The sequence below is a fragment of the Lates calcarifer genome, linkage group LG3, assembly GCF_001640805.2.
Source record: "Lates calcarifer isolate ASB-BC8 linkage group LG3, TLL_Latcal_v3, whole genome shotgun sequence".
In the NCBI taxonomy this organism is placed as follows: Eukaryota; Metazoa; Chordata; class Actinopteri; family Centropomidae; genus Lates; species Lates calcarifer.
The window spans coordinates 8,861,758-8,875,628 of record NC_066835.1 but is presented as its reverse complement, the minus strand read 5'-3'; the positions used below and the strand labels follow the sequence as shown (position 1 = coordinate 8,875,628).

The window sequence follows — 13,871 nt, the reverse complement described above, 5'->3', positions numbered from 1 at the left end:
AAGAGGAGAAAAAAACAAGAGTAGAGAAAAGTGTGAGCATATGAGAGGAGGTAAAGAAGTTGCTTTGTGATATGCTAAGTTTACGACACAGAAAGTGAACACAGAACATTACTAGTCCCCTGTTCTTTCTCTCCTTTTGCTTTATAGACTGTGGATCTGAGGCCGACACTGTGGTCCAAACCAACACTTTCACAGCCACCAAATGATATAAACAGATTTCATGTGCTGTGGCTGGAGCCTCACTAAAACAGGGTTCAGGAGGGTTCGACTTCTATGTGTGAGTGTGCGTGTGTGTGTGAGTGCATGTGTGTGTAAGATAAAGTGGCAGGCAGAGTGCAGTGCCAGCACTAACACCAGGGCCTCAGCCAGGATGAAAGGAGCTGTCACGACGGCTCACGAAGGAAAAGAGGAAAAATCCATCCATCCACAGTCCTCTCCTCTACATTTATCCTCTCTCTCTGCCTCTGTTATGGTTCTGCTTCTGAATCCATATGGGTTGTATAAAAAAAAGAAAAGGCAACCAAGACTTTTCACACCCAGCACAGTGGAGAACACTTCTTCAGTATATTTGCTTTTGTGGACTTAAGGTGCTGTTTCTTTCTCTTTTCCCCTCTTTCACACAATAAAATAGCTATCCAAAATTTAAATTACAGCAAATGTACCATGTTAAAAAAAATTCTTAAACATTCCCAGAACAAATAAGGTCAATTGAATGTGCCTGAGTGGAGCTAAACCCATAATGACTTGTGTATCCTGAAATACTTTGCTTTAGTGATCAGCATCAAAAGAGGGTTGGACTGAAAGACCTTCTTTCATTGGCACGGTCTTGGAGGACTTGTGTGTGTGTGTTTGTGTGTACACGCGTGCGTGTGTGCATACATGGATTGTGGGTAGACTGTGACAGCTCAGTGATCAAAACCTATGATGGGAAGGGAGCAGGTAACAGACCTGGGGGGGTGGGGGGTCTCAGGTAGCAGCTGCTGTCAGTCTTTGTCTCCTCCATGTAAATGTGTGTGTGTGTGTGTGTGTGTGTGTGTGTGTGTGTGTGTGTGTGTGTGTGTGTGTGCTCCTCTGTTTGTCATACATGCACACACTCTTGGGAGCATGTGCAGCTTGTGCGTTTGCTCTTTCATGTTCAATCTCTACACGTTCCATCAACAAGCAGCGACTGCTGGCCTCCAAACAGCTCCATGTCTGTCCACTCAAACTGTCAGAGGGGCGGCACTCAGAAAACAGGTAAACATAGTTAAGAGATGTATGCTGCCTTAGTACTGTACATGCTGTCAGTGTAGTGCATAGCATCATTTCTGCACAGCGCACTTTGAAGAGCCAGGATGATGAAGAGGGAAAGAGAGGGGCTCCATGTTTCAAATTTTAAGGGAGAGAAATAAGGTGAACACTGAAATATGTGATGTTGACTGTATCTGAGCCAGATACTCACACACTGTTGCAAACATGCTGAATATACTAGGACATATTCAGACTGAATAGAAGCAGATACCATAATGACATATAGTCTACAGTGTCTAATATGTCTTTCATCACATTACTAAACATTCCTGTCCCCACTCTTCCTTGTGAAATCCAAATCAGCCATTTATGTTGCATGCAAAAAAGCAGGTCTCAATAAACCAATCACATTACTTTATTATATATCAACTTTATTGTTAAATAGCTACAATAATTCAGCTCAAATCAACTGCTGCTGTCTCCTCACATGGTTTCTTGCTTCTGCTTGAGATGGTGAAATTAGTTTGTTGTATTTCCACTGTCTGCAGTAAAGATGTTCTTACATGTACAGTGCACATATCGATATTGATTGTAGATCTTACATTTTATAACCTGAAATCACTTCATCTTTTGGAGTCAGCTGCTTAAGAGCAGAGTTGGCTGCAACTTTACTTTCGTTTTCAGACAAGCTCTCTGCTGCTGTATGCAGACTTGACATAATTATGTGACAATTTTTGATAACGTTAAAAAATCTGACATGAATGATACTGCACATCTATGTTTGATTACAATATCTTCTTACATAGGATCTTGGCTAAATGTGTAAATGTACAATGTGTCCTGTTGACTCCTCCTGTTGAAAAAAGCTTGTGCCTGTATCTGTATCTAAATGGTCAGTCTGTATAAATCCTGTCTAGATTTTGAATAAATGACCTAGCTCTCCGAATAACCAAATAAGATCTCATTGCAAAACGTAACATATGTAACAGTTGACATGACACTTACACATCCACCGGCCAGGATCTCAGCAGGCAGAGGGACTGTGCCATCTTTCTGTCTGGTCTTTCCTCGCACAAAGTCATTCACCTGGAAAACAAAAGTTACAGTTTCATATAAAGCTTGGATTTCTAAAGCTGGTCCAGTATAATGGGACGTAATGTGAATATAGAGTTAATACACTATGTACAATATTTTATGTATTGACATGTACATTGATTCAATTCTCAAGTTGAGTTTATAACTAAGTGATATAAACAAGCAGTAGCCATAAATAATCAGATACTGGCATGTTTTAATGACAAAAATGATGTGCGGTGATGCTGTAAGCCACTGAGTGATCCTCAGTGTTAAATGTGCTTTTAATGCTTTTCAAAACGGCTTTGTTTAGACTGCAGGCATATCAGATGTGTTTCTCAAATCAGATCTTTAGGACAGACTGTCTGCACTGTTATTTGCAAGTGATCAGATCGGATTTGCGTGTCCACACAGCACCAACCTCTCTGCATGGGTTGCTGTGGTAACAATGTAGGCGTCAGCAACTATGTAGCTACTGTCAGCCTGGATTTGATGTTGGTGGTGTGTGGTGCTTTGCAAGTTACTCAAATAACATGCTGAAATCCGATTTGAGCAGCCAGAGCGCCCAGACTGAGACGCACCTGAGATCCGATTGGAATCACAGTTCAAACCACCTCCAAATGTTGTTTGGATCAGATTTGCGGAAATTGCATTTCATGTTTTTTTTTTTGTTTGTTTGTTTTTTTTTTTTGCTGTCTAGACTTTCTAGATGCCTGAATGTCAGGTAACAAATGCAGGTACACTGGAAGGGCACTCACTGTCATGTTACATTTGTAGTATCTCATAATATAAAATCCATCCAAAGGATTAAAGCCATAGAAGAACCTCATGGATCTCTGTCTGTGTGAATGTTCATGTGTCTAACGCAGTGACTTACTGTGAGCTTTATGGCTTTCTCGGGCGCCACACCCAGTAGCTGTGGTACCAGACCTATCATTAGGAAACGACGAGATGATTAGAAAAAAAGAGTGCTGTGGTACCCCTCCTCATACACACACATACACACACGTACATACATATACATATACCACTTCCACACACGCCACATGAAGTGTGGCTTCCCGCTGCATGCGTCCGACCCTGTGAGATCCCCCAGACACTAATGAAATCTATTGATGTGGAGTGCGGGGACATCAGAGTAGCAACAAGAGAGAGAGGAAGAAAGGGTAAAGAGAGGATGAAGAAAGAGAAACTGCTTCCCAGAATAGGAAAAAAGGGCAGAGTATAAAACAAACCGACCAAAAGTTTATGCAGACCTCAATTACAACCCAGAGCTGGATAAAAATAAACAAAATAATCACAACAGAGCACAATGAAACTTGGCCCCCTACCCAGCCCCTGGGCAAGAAGCACAAACAGGCAAGCACACACACACACACACACACACACACACACACACACACACAGACATACACCATTTCCTCAAACACAGTTAATGGTCTACAGTAGTTTGTGTGTAGGAAGGCCACACACACACACATAATCATATACTCAATTTGGAACTTGGTGAAAGGACGAGCCTGGGCCTCATAAAAAAAGCCAAACCAAAATCATTTTTTAAATATTTTTTTTCAACTGCTTACATATTTTCACAGCACACAGCAACACAGAATACTGTATATGTGAATACACACAAAGGGACATGGGAACATTGGCCTCCTTTTCTTTCAAAATTATCCCTATAAAAAAAGACAACCTGGAAAGACGCTCCTGTTTCTTCTTGTTTTGTTTATGAGAAATCCTAGCATCATACATCATACAGGAGTAATTGTGCCAATTTCGCACCGATGATTTTATATTCTTCCCCCAGCAGAGTTTTCCAAAAGTGACGGCACTTTCAACTTATATTACATAACTACAGTTTGGCTGTCAGGTTACCTGTCTGGCTATTTACCTGGAGCCAGACCTGTCTGTCTCTGTGTCTGTAAAGCCTTTCCACTCTTGATGGCTTTTGTGTTTCCCACAGAAATTCAAGCATTCAAGTTTCCTCTCGGGAGCCCGCTGCTGTCAATCAAAATCATGGGATTTTAAAAAGGTCCCGCCACCGTTCCAGGGGACCATTTTTCAATCCTCCTTCAATCCTAGCCCAACAATGCCCACACAGACACACTAACCGCAATGTCTGAAGACAGGGCAGGTAGTCATTAGGGATGTCGTGCCCTGGTATGTGCGTACCTGCATGCCCAGGTAGTCGCTTGCATGTCCGCGTGTGCATCCCTACATACTTGCGCATCTTGCTCAGTGTCTGTGTATGTGTTTGTGTGAGCGTGTGGGTCTAGACGTGCGACATCATCACATCGTGACACAGGCTTAAAGGTATGTGGCCTTGCGTGTGACGTTCATTGTCCTGCTCTGAAAGTCCCTAGCCAGTCAGTAATCATTTCAAAGGAGACAGGTCAGCAGAGAGGTGAACTCACACCGCCCTCCTGTCCACCCTACACTTTTCTTCTCCTCTCATCTCCTCTCGCTTCCCTTCTCTTTTATTGTCCTGGCTACTTGCCTCTTCTTTCTTCTCCCTTCCTGGGTCCTTTTCCTTCCAAAACCTGTTTTGTAGATTTGACTGCCTTTAGGTTGTTTTCCTGAAAGCTGTGTGTAGATACAGATTTGGGGCTGGCCAATTTCTTTTAGTTTTCACAAATTGTATGTTAAACTTGAGCATGACCATGGTAGCTATCATGATCGTGAGAATATTGTCTCTGCTGTGTTTTTTAAATGCTGACAATGAATGCATCATAAAGATTCTAGCAAGTATAAGCAACACTAGCCTCTGCACAAGCAATGCAGGATGAATGCATCTAAGATGTTATCAACTGTACAGTTTACCTCCATGACTGTGGGTCAAAACAGAGGTTTAAAATCGTATTCATGCATGCTGACCTCGGTAAAGTCCAAAGAAGCCTTCGTAGCGCACCACCTTCTTGAAACAGTCAAAGCTGTTCTTGTACATGAGCTCTTCCACCAGGGAGCCGCTGCTCCTCTGATTCTGCATGCGCGTCTTCACCAGATCAATGGGGTACACCGCTGTGGCACCAACAGCTACAGAGAACAAAACACAACTTATTTAGATATCAGTCATTAGTCATTATGAGAAATATTATCTGTTTTTTTCAACTGACATTTTCCACTTAAGTGGCTTACTGTTATGACCATGCCACCACTGCCTTCCCCTTGCCTTAACCAGCATCCATAACCCACCCTTGTGCTTATGTGTTTGTGTTTATGAATTAATTATTAATTAATTAATTAACTAATTAATTGAAGACAACAGCAATAGGAAATGTTGAAAAAATGAGAGCAGGGGGAGGGAGGAGTAGATGAGGCCACATGATATTTGATGATAATGACTTAAAGCTACTTTTTCCTTTGAAATGTGTTCATCCAAGCTATTAGGAATGACCTGGTAAAAGTGCAGGGTAATGGAGACATCAAACCTATTTGTATGAATAGATCTGTTCTTAGTTGTGTTGTCCTTGAAAATGTTTTTTCTTAGGAATGCAATTCACAAGTAATCTAGGCCTATTGTATCAGTCATGTACAGATAGTCTGCAATGAGAGAAACACTTGCTTGAGAACTATAACAGCTTAATACAAATGATGCCGGAGATCAAATATGACGATGAAAGTAAGTGGAACAAGTAGCCTTATGAAGCAATATAAAGCTATTTAATTATGTTAATTAGGCTAATCTCACAAACATGATAACACTCATGTAGAGTTGGCAACTTGGTGTTTTTGTAATTTAAGAGGAAGAAGGGGCAGATGAGGAGGAGGAAGAAGGGGAAGTCTGTGGGGGTAATGTTGAGAAAGACGTCCAAGTGTTTTAGAGTTCCACTGTTTTCAGCCCGTCAGACGGACACAAACAAAAAGATCCGACCCAAGGCGACAGACTTAATTAGAGAGAGACCGAGGGAGAAGAAGGGATGGCAGACCCGTACCTCCTTATTAAGCTGTCTCCTTTGGGATAGGAGGAGGAGGAGAAGATAGGAATGAAGGAAGGGAGGAGGAGAAGAAAAACAGTGGGGAGTCTGGAGCCAAACACAAGGCCTAGGCACCACCCTTCACCCCCACCTTCATCCTCCCTCTTGTGATCACTCACACAGGTACAAAAGAATCCACACAAGAGGGTTTTCCCATGGCACGCAGAGGGGCGAGAGACAGGACAGGGCGAGACAGAGGGATGGTAGAGAGGGGGAAAGAGATTGAGTGAGAACAAGAAGGAGAGGGAGCACTTCTCTTTAAGCAGGGAAGTGACCGTTGCTCTTGTAAGCAAGGGAGAGGGCAATAAAGGGGCCATTGTCCTCTCTCTCTCACCCTTTTCTTATGAGGACAGCAGAGGGTGGAGGGGGGTCAGGTAGGCAGGCAAGCAGGTAGGTGGGTGGTTGGGTGGGTGGTGGGTTGAAGGTATGCAGGGAGCCAATGGGGCGTGACTCTTACCCCCTGCCACTGAGCCAAGGGTGAACCTGTAGACTGACTCTGCCACCTGGATGAGGATGGGGCGGGAGCCGTCACTGCCCAACTGCTGCTCACAGTGAAACATAACAAAATAAAACAGTTAGACAGAGCAGCTAAAGACACGCATTCCAGTAGACAAGCCACATTTCTCTGTAACATTTCACATATACTTTTAATACCTTTCATTAAACTTTGCATGCCACACATCTAATTCCAGCACCCTGCAAGCTAAATTACGGGCAATCAAGTCAATCATTTGTCACACCTGCTGTAAAGTGTTAAACATGTTAAAGTTATACAATACAGAAATGTCTTAGTATGTAGTCATTACACTGAGTATTTGAATATGATATACCTGTAATATAACACTAGGATAAAATCCAGGCTGCAGTTAATGATTATTTGCTTTAGCAATTATTGTGTTAATAATTTTTTAGGGCACTGATTGTTTAGACTATGAAAATGGACATTGTCCTTTCCCATAGCCTAAGATGATGCCTTCACAATGTATGCATGTAGTGCAAAAAAAGCAGCAAATCTTCTCATTTACGAATCTGTAACTAGACGATTTTTGTCACTTTTTCTTAAAACTAAAACAAATACCGAATTATCAAAATGATCAATTTGAGTCGACTAATCAAAAAATAATTTCAGTTATGGACAGAGTAACTACTAAAAGCAATAGAAAGGCCTGCACAAGTGTTCAGGTGATGAGTTAGAGTTAGAAATACAGAAGACTGTAGTGTTTTCTAGATTTCAAGATAGCTGCATGCAACATGTGAAGCTATTAACAACTGTTCTCTACTGATTTGTCCCTGCACTGAGCCTATGAAGAAATCCATAAAAAAAAGTTTTTGTGCAATTGTTCTGTCATGTCATAAATAAATATAAATATTAAATATTTAACATTTAAAAGCAGAAATACTATATTCTATATTTTCTTTTGCCAAACGTTCAATTACAATTACTTCTTTCAGCTATACAGTTATTTTATTGCCCTTGTTCACCTGAAAGTAAGGACATATACAGAGATGTATGAATTATCGGTTGACATATTTGATAATCAATATTGGCTGGGGTTGAGATTTGTATGACAGTAATCTCTGTGTAATTCAATCTGTCCCACACTGGTCTGGAAAACTAGAATCAAAATGATCTGAGAGCAGAAGAATGTTAGTAGCCAGCATTAACAACACAGTAACATTAGCCACACTCCCTCCTCCACCTGAAGTACCTGCTGCCTTGTCTGGTCTGACCAGCCCTGGCCTCTCGACCCTGGGGAAAGGAGGGGGTGGAGTGTGGTAAGTATGTATATGTGTGTGTGTGTGTGTGTGTGTGTGACAGAGAGAGGGGGTTGGGAGTCTCTAGAACAGGTCCACCTGTCAGAGAGAATTCACCACCCCCACCCCCACCCCATTCCACTCCACCCCACCACCCCCACAATTCATCCTCTGAGGTTGCTTCCTGCCCAAACATCCCCTCCACACATGCTCCTCCACTCCACCCATCCTCCTCAGCTCTGTCTGCCTGAGGACTGATGAAACTTGGCAACACTGACTGGTAGGATGTTTGAGGGAGAAAGAGGGAACAAGTTAACAGTATGTAAAGAGAGAAGAGGCCAACCGGCAAAGATGTAGAGAAATAAGAGAGAGAGGGAGGGAGTGAGAGAGGGAGAAGTGGATCAAAAAGGAAATGGAGAGAACAAGCGAAAGATGAGGAGAGAGAGCTCCAGCTAGCTGGCGGCCAGCCCCCGAGGCCAAACCACAAGGGCCTAAAGTGGCTCATTGTGGTGGGACTGGCGTCTGTGTAGTGCTGGGCCCCTTTGCTTGCTCCCCTTTGGCCCCAGCCTACTCCAGTATGGCCTGGCCAAGCCTTCGCTGTAGCGCTGGAACCCACCAGGCAACACAACTTTGACCAAACAGCCCAAGAAACAAAACAGTCCTCTGCTCATCTGTCTGCCGCTCCATATATCCTCCTTCCTCTTCTTGGTTACAAATTGCTCTTGTTAGCTGCTCTAAAGTCTTTTCACATCCATTATTTGCAACTTGAAGCATGTTTGACTTTCATTAGGCATCGAGGATGGCTCTGCTTGTCTTTATTTCCATGGATTTGTGAATTTTGAGTGAATGTTTTTTTAAGACACCAACCACATGCGAGGGGGAGGGCTAGTGGTGTTTTCTCTCAAGAAGGTTCAAGTCCATGATGGGAACTTACTTGGACACAACTTGGTCTGAACCTTGGTATGAACTTTTGAAAATGAGCAGGGTTGATGGGTACTGGCTGACTGGCAATTCAGGGGCAAAATTTCCACTTTATACCTGACAAAACCTGTTTGCGTCTGCAACTATGTTATATTGCTTTATTTCACTTCTACGTAACTCTGAAGCAATGCCTCAATGAATTAATTGTATTATTCATGCCAAGTGATGCTTTGGGGATTAATTACCTGGGAAGGAGGTATCACTAGCTTTAATTATAAATCTTAGTCATCTGCACGGTGACATCTAGCCCTAGAGAATGTATCGAGATGGAAAAGACCTGCCAGTGTGGAAGAGGAAACCAAACACATCAACAAGTCTTCATATTCTGTACCTGTCTCTGGACCTCTGCCAAGTTGTAGGGCAGGGCGCCCTCCTCCAGCGGAGCGATCTTCTCAATGTCCACTAAACCAACACGTCTGGTGAAGAGAGGAGAATGAGGAGAAAGTGAAGGGTTTCAAGTAACTTTCAACTGTTGTAAAAACTCTCAAAGGATTATAATATTTCATCCAAGCATCACCAAGTTCGTAACCTTTCGCGAGCACAATCTGTCAGTGTGAAGTTACTCAAACTTTAAGGATACTTTGCCATCGTTCCATGTGAAAACACTGCAGCGTTCAAAAATCCAGACCCGTGCTTGGTATGATTGAGTTAGACAACCGATCTATAGGAACCGACAACTCCCACTCCTTTATCCCTTCGTCCAAGTATAACAAAGATATTTAACCTTTGGATAGAAAACCACCGCCTTTCTGAGTCTTTCCATTGCATCTCTATGACAGTCCCTGATTTCCCAGGCTGAGGGAACAGGGAACGCCAAATCCCACTTCCCCCCCCCCCCAGCCACCCACCCACCTCTCTCTTCTCTGAATATTGGGGCTATTATCTCTCACATCTCCAATCAAGGGGAGTGGAGAGGGCTATTAAAGTATCCCATTGCCCAGAAATAATAATCAGGTGGTGTCTCAGGCCGGGGTTAGAAATTATGAGTGCACTGGTCGGGCCGTGAGGCAGACGCAGAGGAAGTGGGGGAATGTGAGACATATACAGTTGTTTTGTGTCCCACGGATTATAGGGGCTGGAATTGCCCCCCTCTTTTTTAAAGATAAATGGGAGTTTGGATTGGGTTTGGACTGAAAGAGGATTCTCTGGCACTGATGTAGTCGTGTCTGGTTCTTTTGAACCATTGCAGAGAAGTTTGAGAAGGAAGAAAGCGCTCATCTCTCTGAGGTATGGACCCTGGGGCTAAAGGTGCGCTTTGGGGGGCAAAGTGTGGGATAGACTTACTCCCTGACTAGCTGAGGAAAAAAATGAAATAGCTAAAATATGAATTCTTATGAATCCTTAGCTGCTATCCCTCCGCTGCAACAACTTTCTGAACTTATGTATTTGCCTGTTTTTAGAGAAACATACAGTGACTGTCTCTAGCTGCTTGGCCATCATATCCACATTACTAATAATTATTTCCTCAGAGATCATATTATCCACCCAAAGAGTAGATTAAATATAGAAAACCAAATAATGTCCAAAACCCTGTCACATTTGAAAATGGAGGTATTAAATCAAAACTAGCAGGATTTTGGTGTGTGCCTTTTTTTATTCTTTTGAGGCTTTAGCGATGTTCTTGCCAGTGTGTGTGTCTGTGTGTGTGTGTGTGTGTGTGTGTCTATCTGTACTTGTGTACTGGTCTTACCCACGAGGCTCTGCCAGGTCAGCCAGTTGAAAGAGGATGTCAACTTCCATAGGTGTCACCTGGCCAAACCTCTGAGCTGCCACAATGAACTCCTCTACAGAAAAGACAGATTTTTATTTAGTTTCTACTAAAATGATGGGCACCACACCTTAAGATACAAACCAACATTTACTGGTTTGCACATGGATTCAAAAATGGTGGGACACAATAAGATATAACCATTGTCATACAATGAAAACATCTTATATCCCTATTTTATTATTTGACATTGCCTGTCTGTTTCCTGGTCACAATGGCAGCAAAATAAGCAGACGTTGTATCAGTTGAGACATTTCACTCCTCAGCCACATCCTCCAGCTCAGCCTGGGAGGCACTGAGGTATTCCCAGGCCAAATGAGGTATAGATAATTCCTCCCATGTGTTAGGTCTGGGAACCTCAACAGCAAGGTACACACGGAACATCATGATCAGACTCCACCTCAGCAATCTTACTTGGCTTGTTTTAATGCAAAGGAGCTGTGGAAAACCTCTGAATTCCTTCTGAATTTCTGAAATGCCAACTTGAAGCTAATGGCCACAGGTGAGTGTCAGAATAAAAATTGATAGGCAAATTGAGAACCTTGCTCTCAGGCTTTCAGAAGTACAATGGTACAACATGCATGAGACTGCAGGCCAGTATACCTTCACTTGTAAGCAGGTCCCCAACTTCATCTGCCCAACTCCTTAACTTGAGACAGCTACTCTCTTTTAACTCCAACTGGGCAATCCGCCTTTTTCCGGCCTAAAATTTGGAGGTGCAGATAATGATCCTAACAGCTTCACAGCTGGCTGCAAACTGTCCCAGCACAAGCTGGGGGTCATGCCCTGATGAAGCCAACAAAACTACATCATCAGCAGACAGCTATGCAATTGTGATATCACCAAACTGGATACTCTCAACTGCTTGGCTGTGCCTTGTGATTCTGTCCATGAAAATTACAAATACAATAGGTGACAAGTAACAGCCCTGGTGGATCCAAAATGAAAACATCCATGACTTAATGCAGAGACAGTGGTACATGGAGTGGATGACTTGTAACAATAGCTTAGGCGCCACATTTTGTGGCAGCAGCATCACTGCTTCATAACCAGGAGCATCTATACTGCTCCTCCTGAATCTAAGGTTGAGGTGGATGGACATTAGCTCATGAACACTGGATTTAGGGCTGTACTGAAAGTTGCATTATATTCTTTTTGCTTTTTTTAGTTGCTGGTGACATACAGAATCTACTGCAGGTTTATGGCGGATATATTTCTCCAAGTTCTGTCACTCCTACATATTTTCTGTTGCAACATGGTTGTAGCTTACAGGTGAGAAGTGTCAAAGCATGTTGAATTCATCATAAGAAACTGAAATAGAAAATATGGTCATGGAGATTTATGGACTTCAAGAGTTCTTTGAGACAGCTTTAGTATGCCGTAACATGAAACCTGTTCTATTGTTGGTGGAATAAAGAACAGGTTGACTGTAGGCTGGCTTACAGTGGAGGAGTCAGCATTGTTTGACCTGCTTTATTCAAAGAGCAGCAGGCTGGGGTTGTGACAAAGTCGTCCTACACTGGAGCCATTCACCCAACTGAGGCTCGGCTTACCCCTGAGGCATGCTCTCTTTTTCTCTCCCTCACACACATACACACACACACACACACACACCACACACACACACACACACATACACATCCATGGGTACATACAGGTAATGCTCACAAACATGTGAGAGAGCATACTTACACAAGAATAAACCTACACACACACACACACACACACACACTCAGACATAGACAGAGTTCTGTCTGGGGAGATCACAGATCACTATGCTGATAACCTGTCTACCTGTAGCCTGTAGTCACCCCACACAAACACACACACATATACACTTGACTGACCTCTATACACAGTTTGTATTTACTTGCTTCTTTGTAAAGTGATCTGATCATTACTCTATAATAAGCAGAGTTACACATAAATGCCTTGTCCACACACAGTTCTTGATAGTAAACCATCGCAGTCTAATACAATATGTCCTCTCATCGTGAAGGTTATAGATTTTATTGAAACTGTTTCAGAGAGGTGTTTCTGGTCATTTTGGAGGCTACAGTTTGTGGTACAGTTTAATTGCAGGTGTTTCTATCATTTTGTCCATCCCATTTATATCAATGAGGGCAGATTTAATACCTGCAACACCTCTCCTAATAATTCAATACAACACCACCTCCAATATTATCATACAGTTGAATCAACACCTCTCTCAAACAGATTCAATTAAAACCTGAACATTATAACCTTCATGAAGGGAGAATTTATTGCAGGACCACTGTACTTAATACATTTCTAACGGAGTGTTTAAGTTATAGTATCAAATTTTCAACAGACAGAGGACGAAAAAAGACAAATATAAAAAATGCAACAATCAGTTTGGACATAGATGCTGACATTTGCAAATTGACACTTAGGGAAACGACTTAGGTCATTTAAACAGCTGAATATTATTATTAAAATTAAACTCTGCCTCTCATCCTTTGTTAAGACAATTAGTGCTTTGTTGTTAATGATTGCAAACTAATGGAGGTCTGTTGAGGGTACTATGATAATAATTGTTATTTATGCAACTTTAGAAACAATTACAAAGTGCATTATTAATGGGTAAGTAGTGAAAGCAAGGCAAGACAATAAACATACGGTTAAAATAAAAAGGGGGGGGGGCATCAAAAAGCAACTACAATAAAAAAAAATACAAAGCAATAACACAAAAACAATTACATAAAAAACTAAAGCAAAGAGTCACAGCTAGGCTTGGAGCTCTGGGAGGTTGTGCTTAAACACAGTGGTGCTTTGAGAAAATGCTAACATCAGCATGCATCAATATGCTGATGTTCATTTGCCACCATCTTAATTTAATGTGTTAGCATGCTAACATTTGCAATAGCATCAACACGTGAACATCATAAGCTTTGCAAGTATTTGATCACAAACCACACCATTGGACCATGGACATATAGAAATGTTAACCTTATGCTGTCTACAGAAAAGCTACTTGGATCACAAGTGATTACAATTAATTCTGATTGGGACATGAATGTGTATACAAATTTTCATGACAACCCATTTAATATTTACTGAGATAT

General features: G+C 42.1%; 1 protein-coding gene across 2 annotated transcripts in view; it reads right to left on the bottom strand.

Annotated features, from left to right (window-relative positions):
- The window catches only part of LOC108876960 (electrogenic aspartate/glutamate antiporter SLC25A13, mitochondrial), a 46,785-nt gene that overhangs the window by 13,338 nt on the left and 19,576 nt on the right, over nt 1–13,871 (bottom strand). For both annotated transcript variants that reach the window (XM_018666832.2, XM_018666824.2), the window contains 6 exons: nt 10,708–10,801; nt 9,349–9,433; nt 6,739–6,823; nt 5,182–5,340; nt 3,182–3,234; nt 2,236–2,316 (listed from right to left, as the gene is read on the bottom strand). In XM_018666832.2, coding sequence (XP_018522348.1) covers nt 2,236–2,316; nt 3,182–3,234; nt 5,182–5,340; nt 6,739–6,823; nt 9,349–9,433; nt 10,708–10,801 — 557 coding nt within the window. The remainder of the gene's footprint in view (nt 1–2,235; nt 2,317–3,181; nt 3,235–5,181; nt 5,341–6,738; nt 6,824–9,348; nt 9,434–10,707; nt 10,802–13,871) is intronic.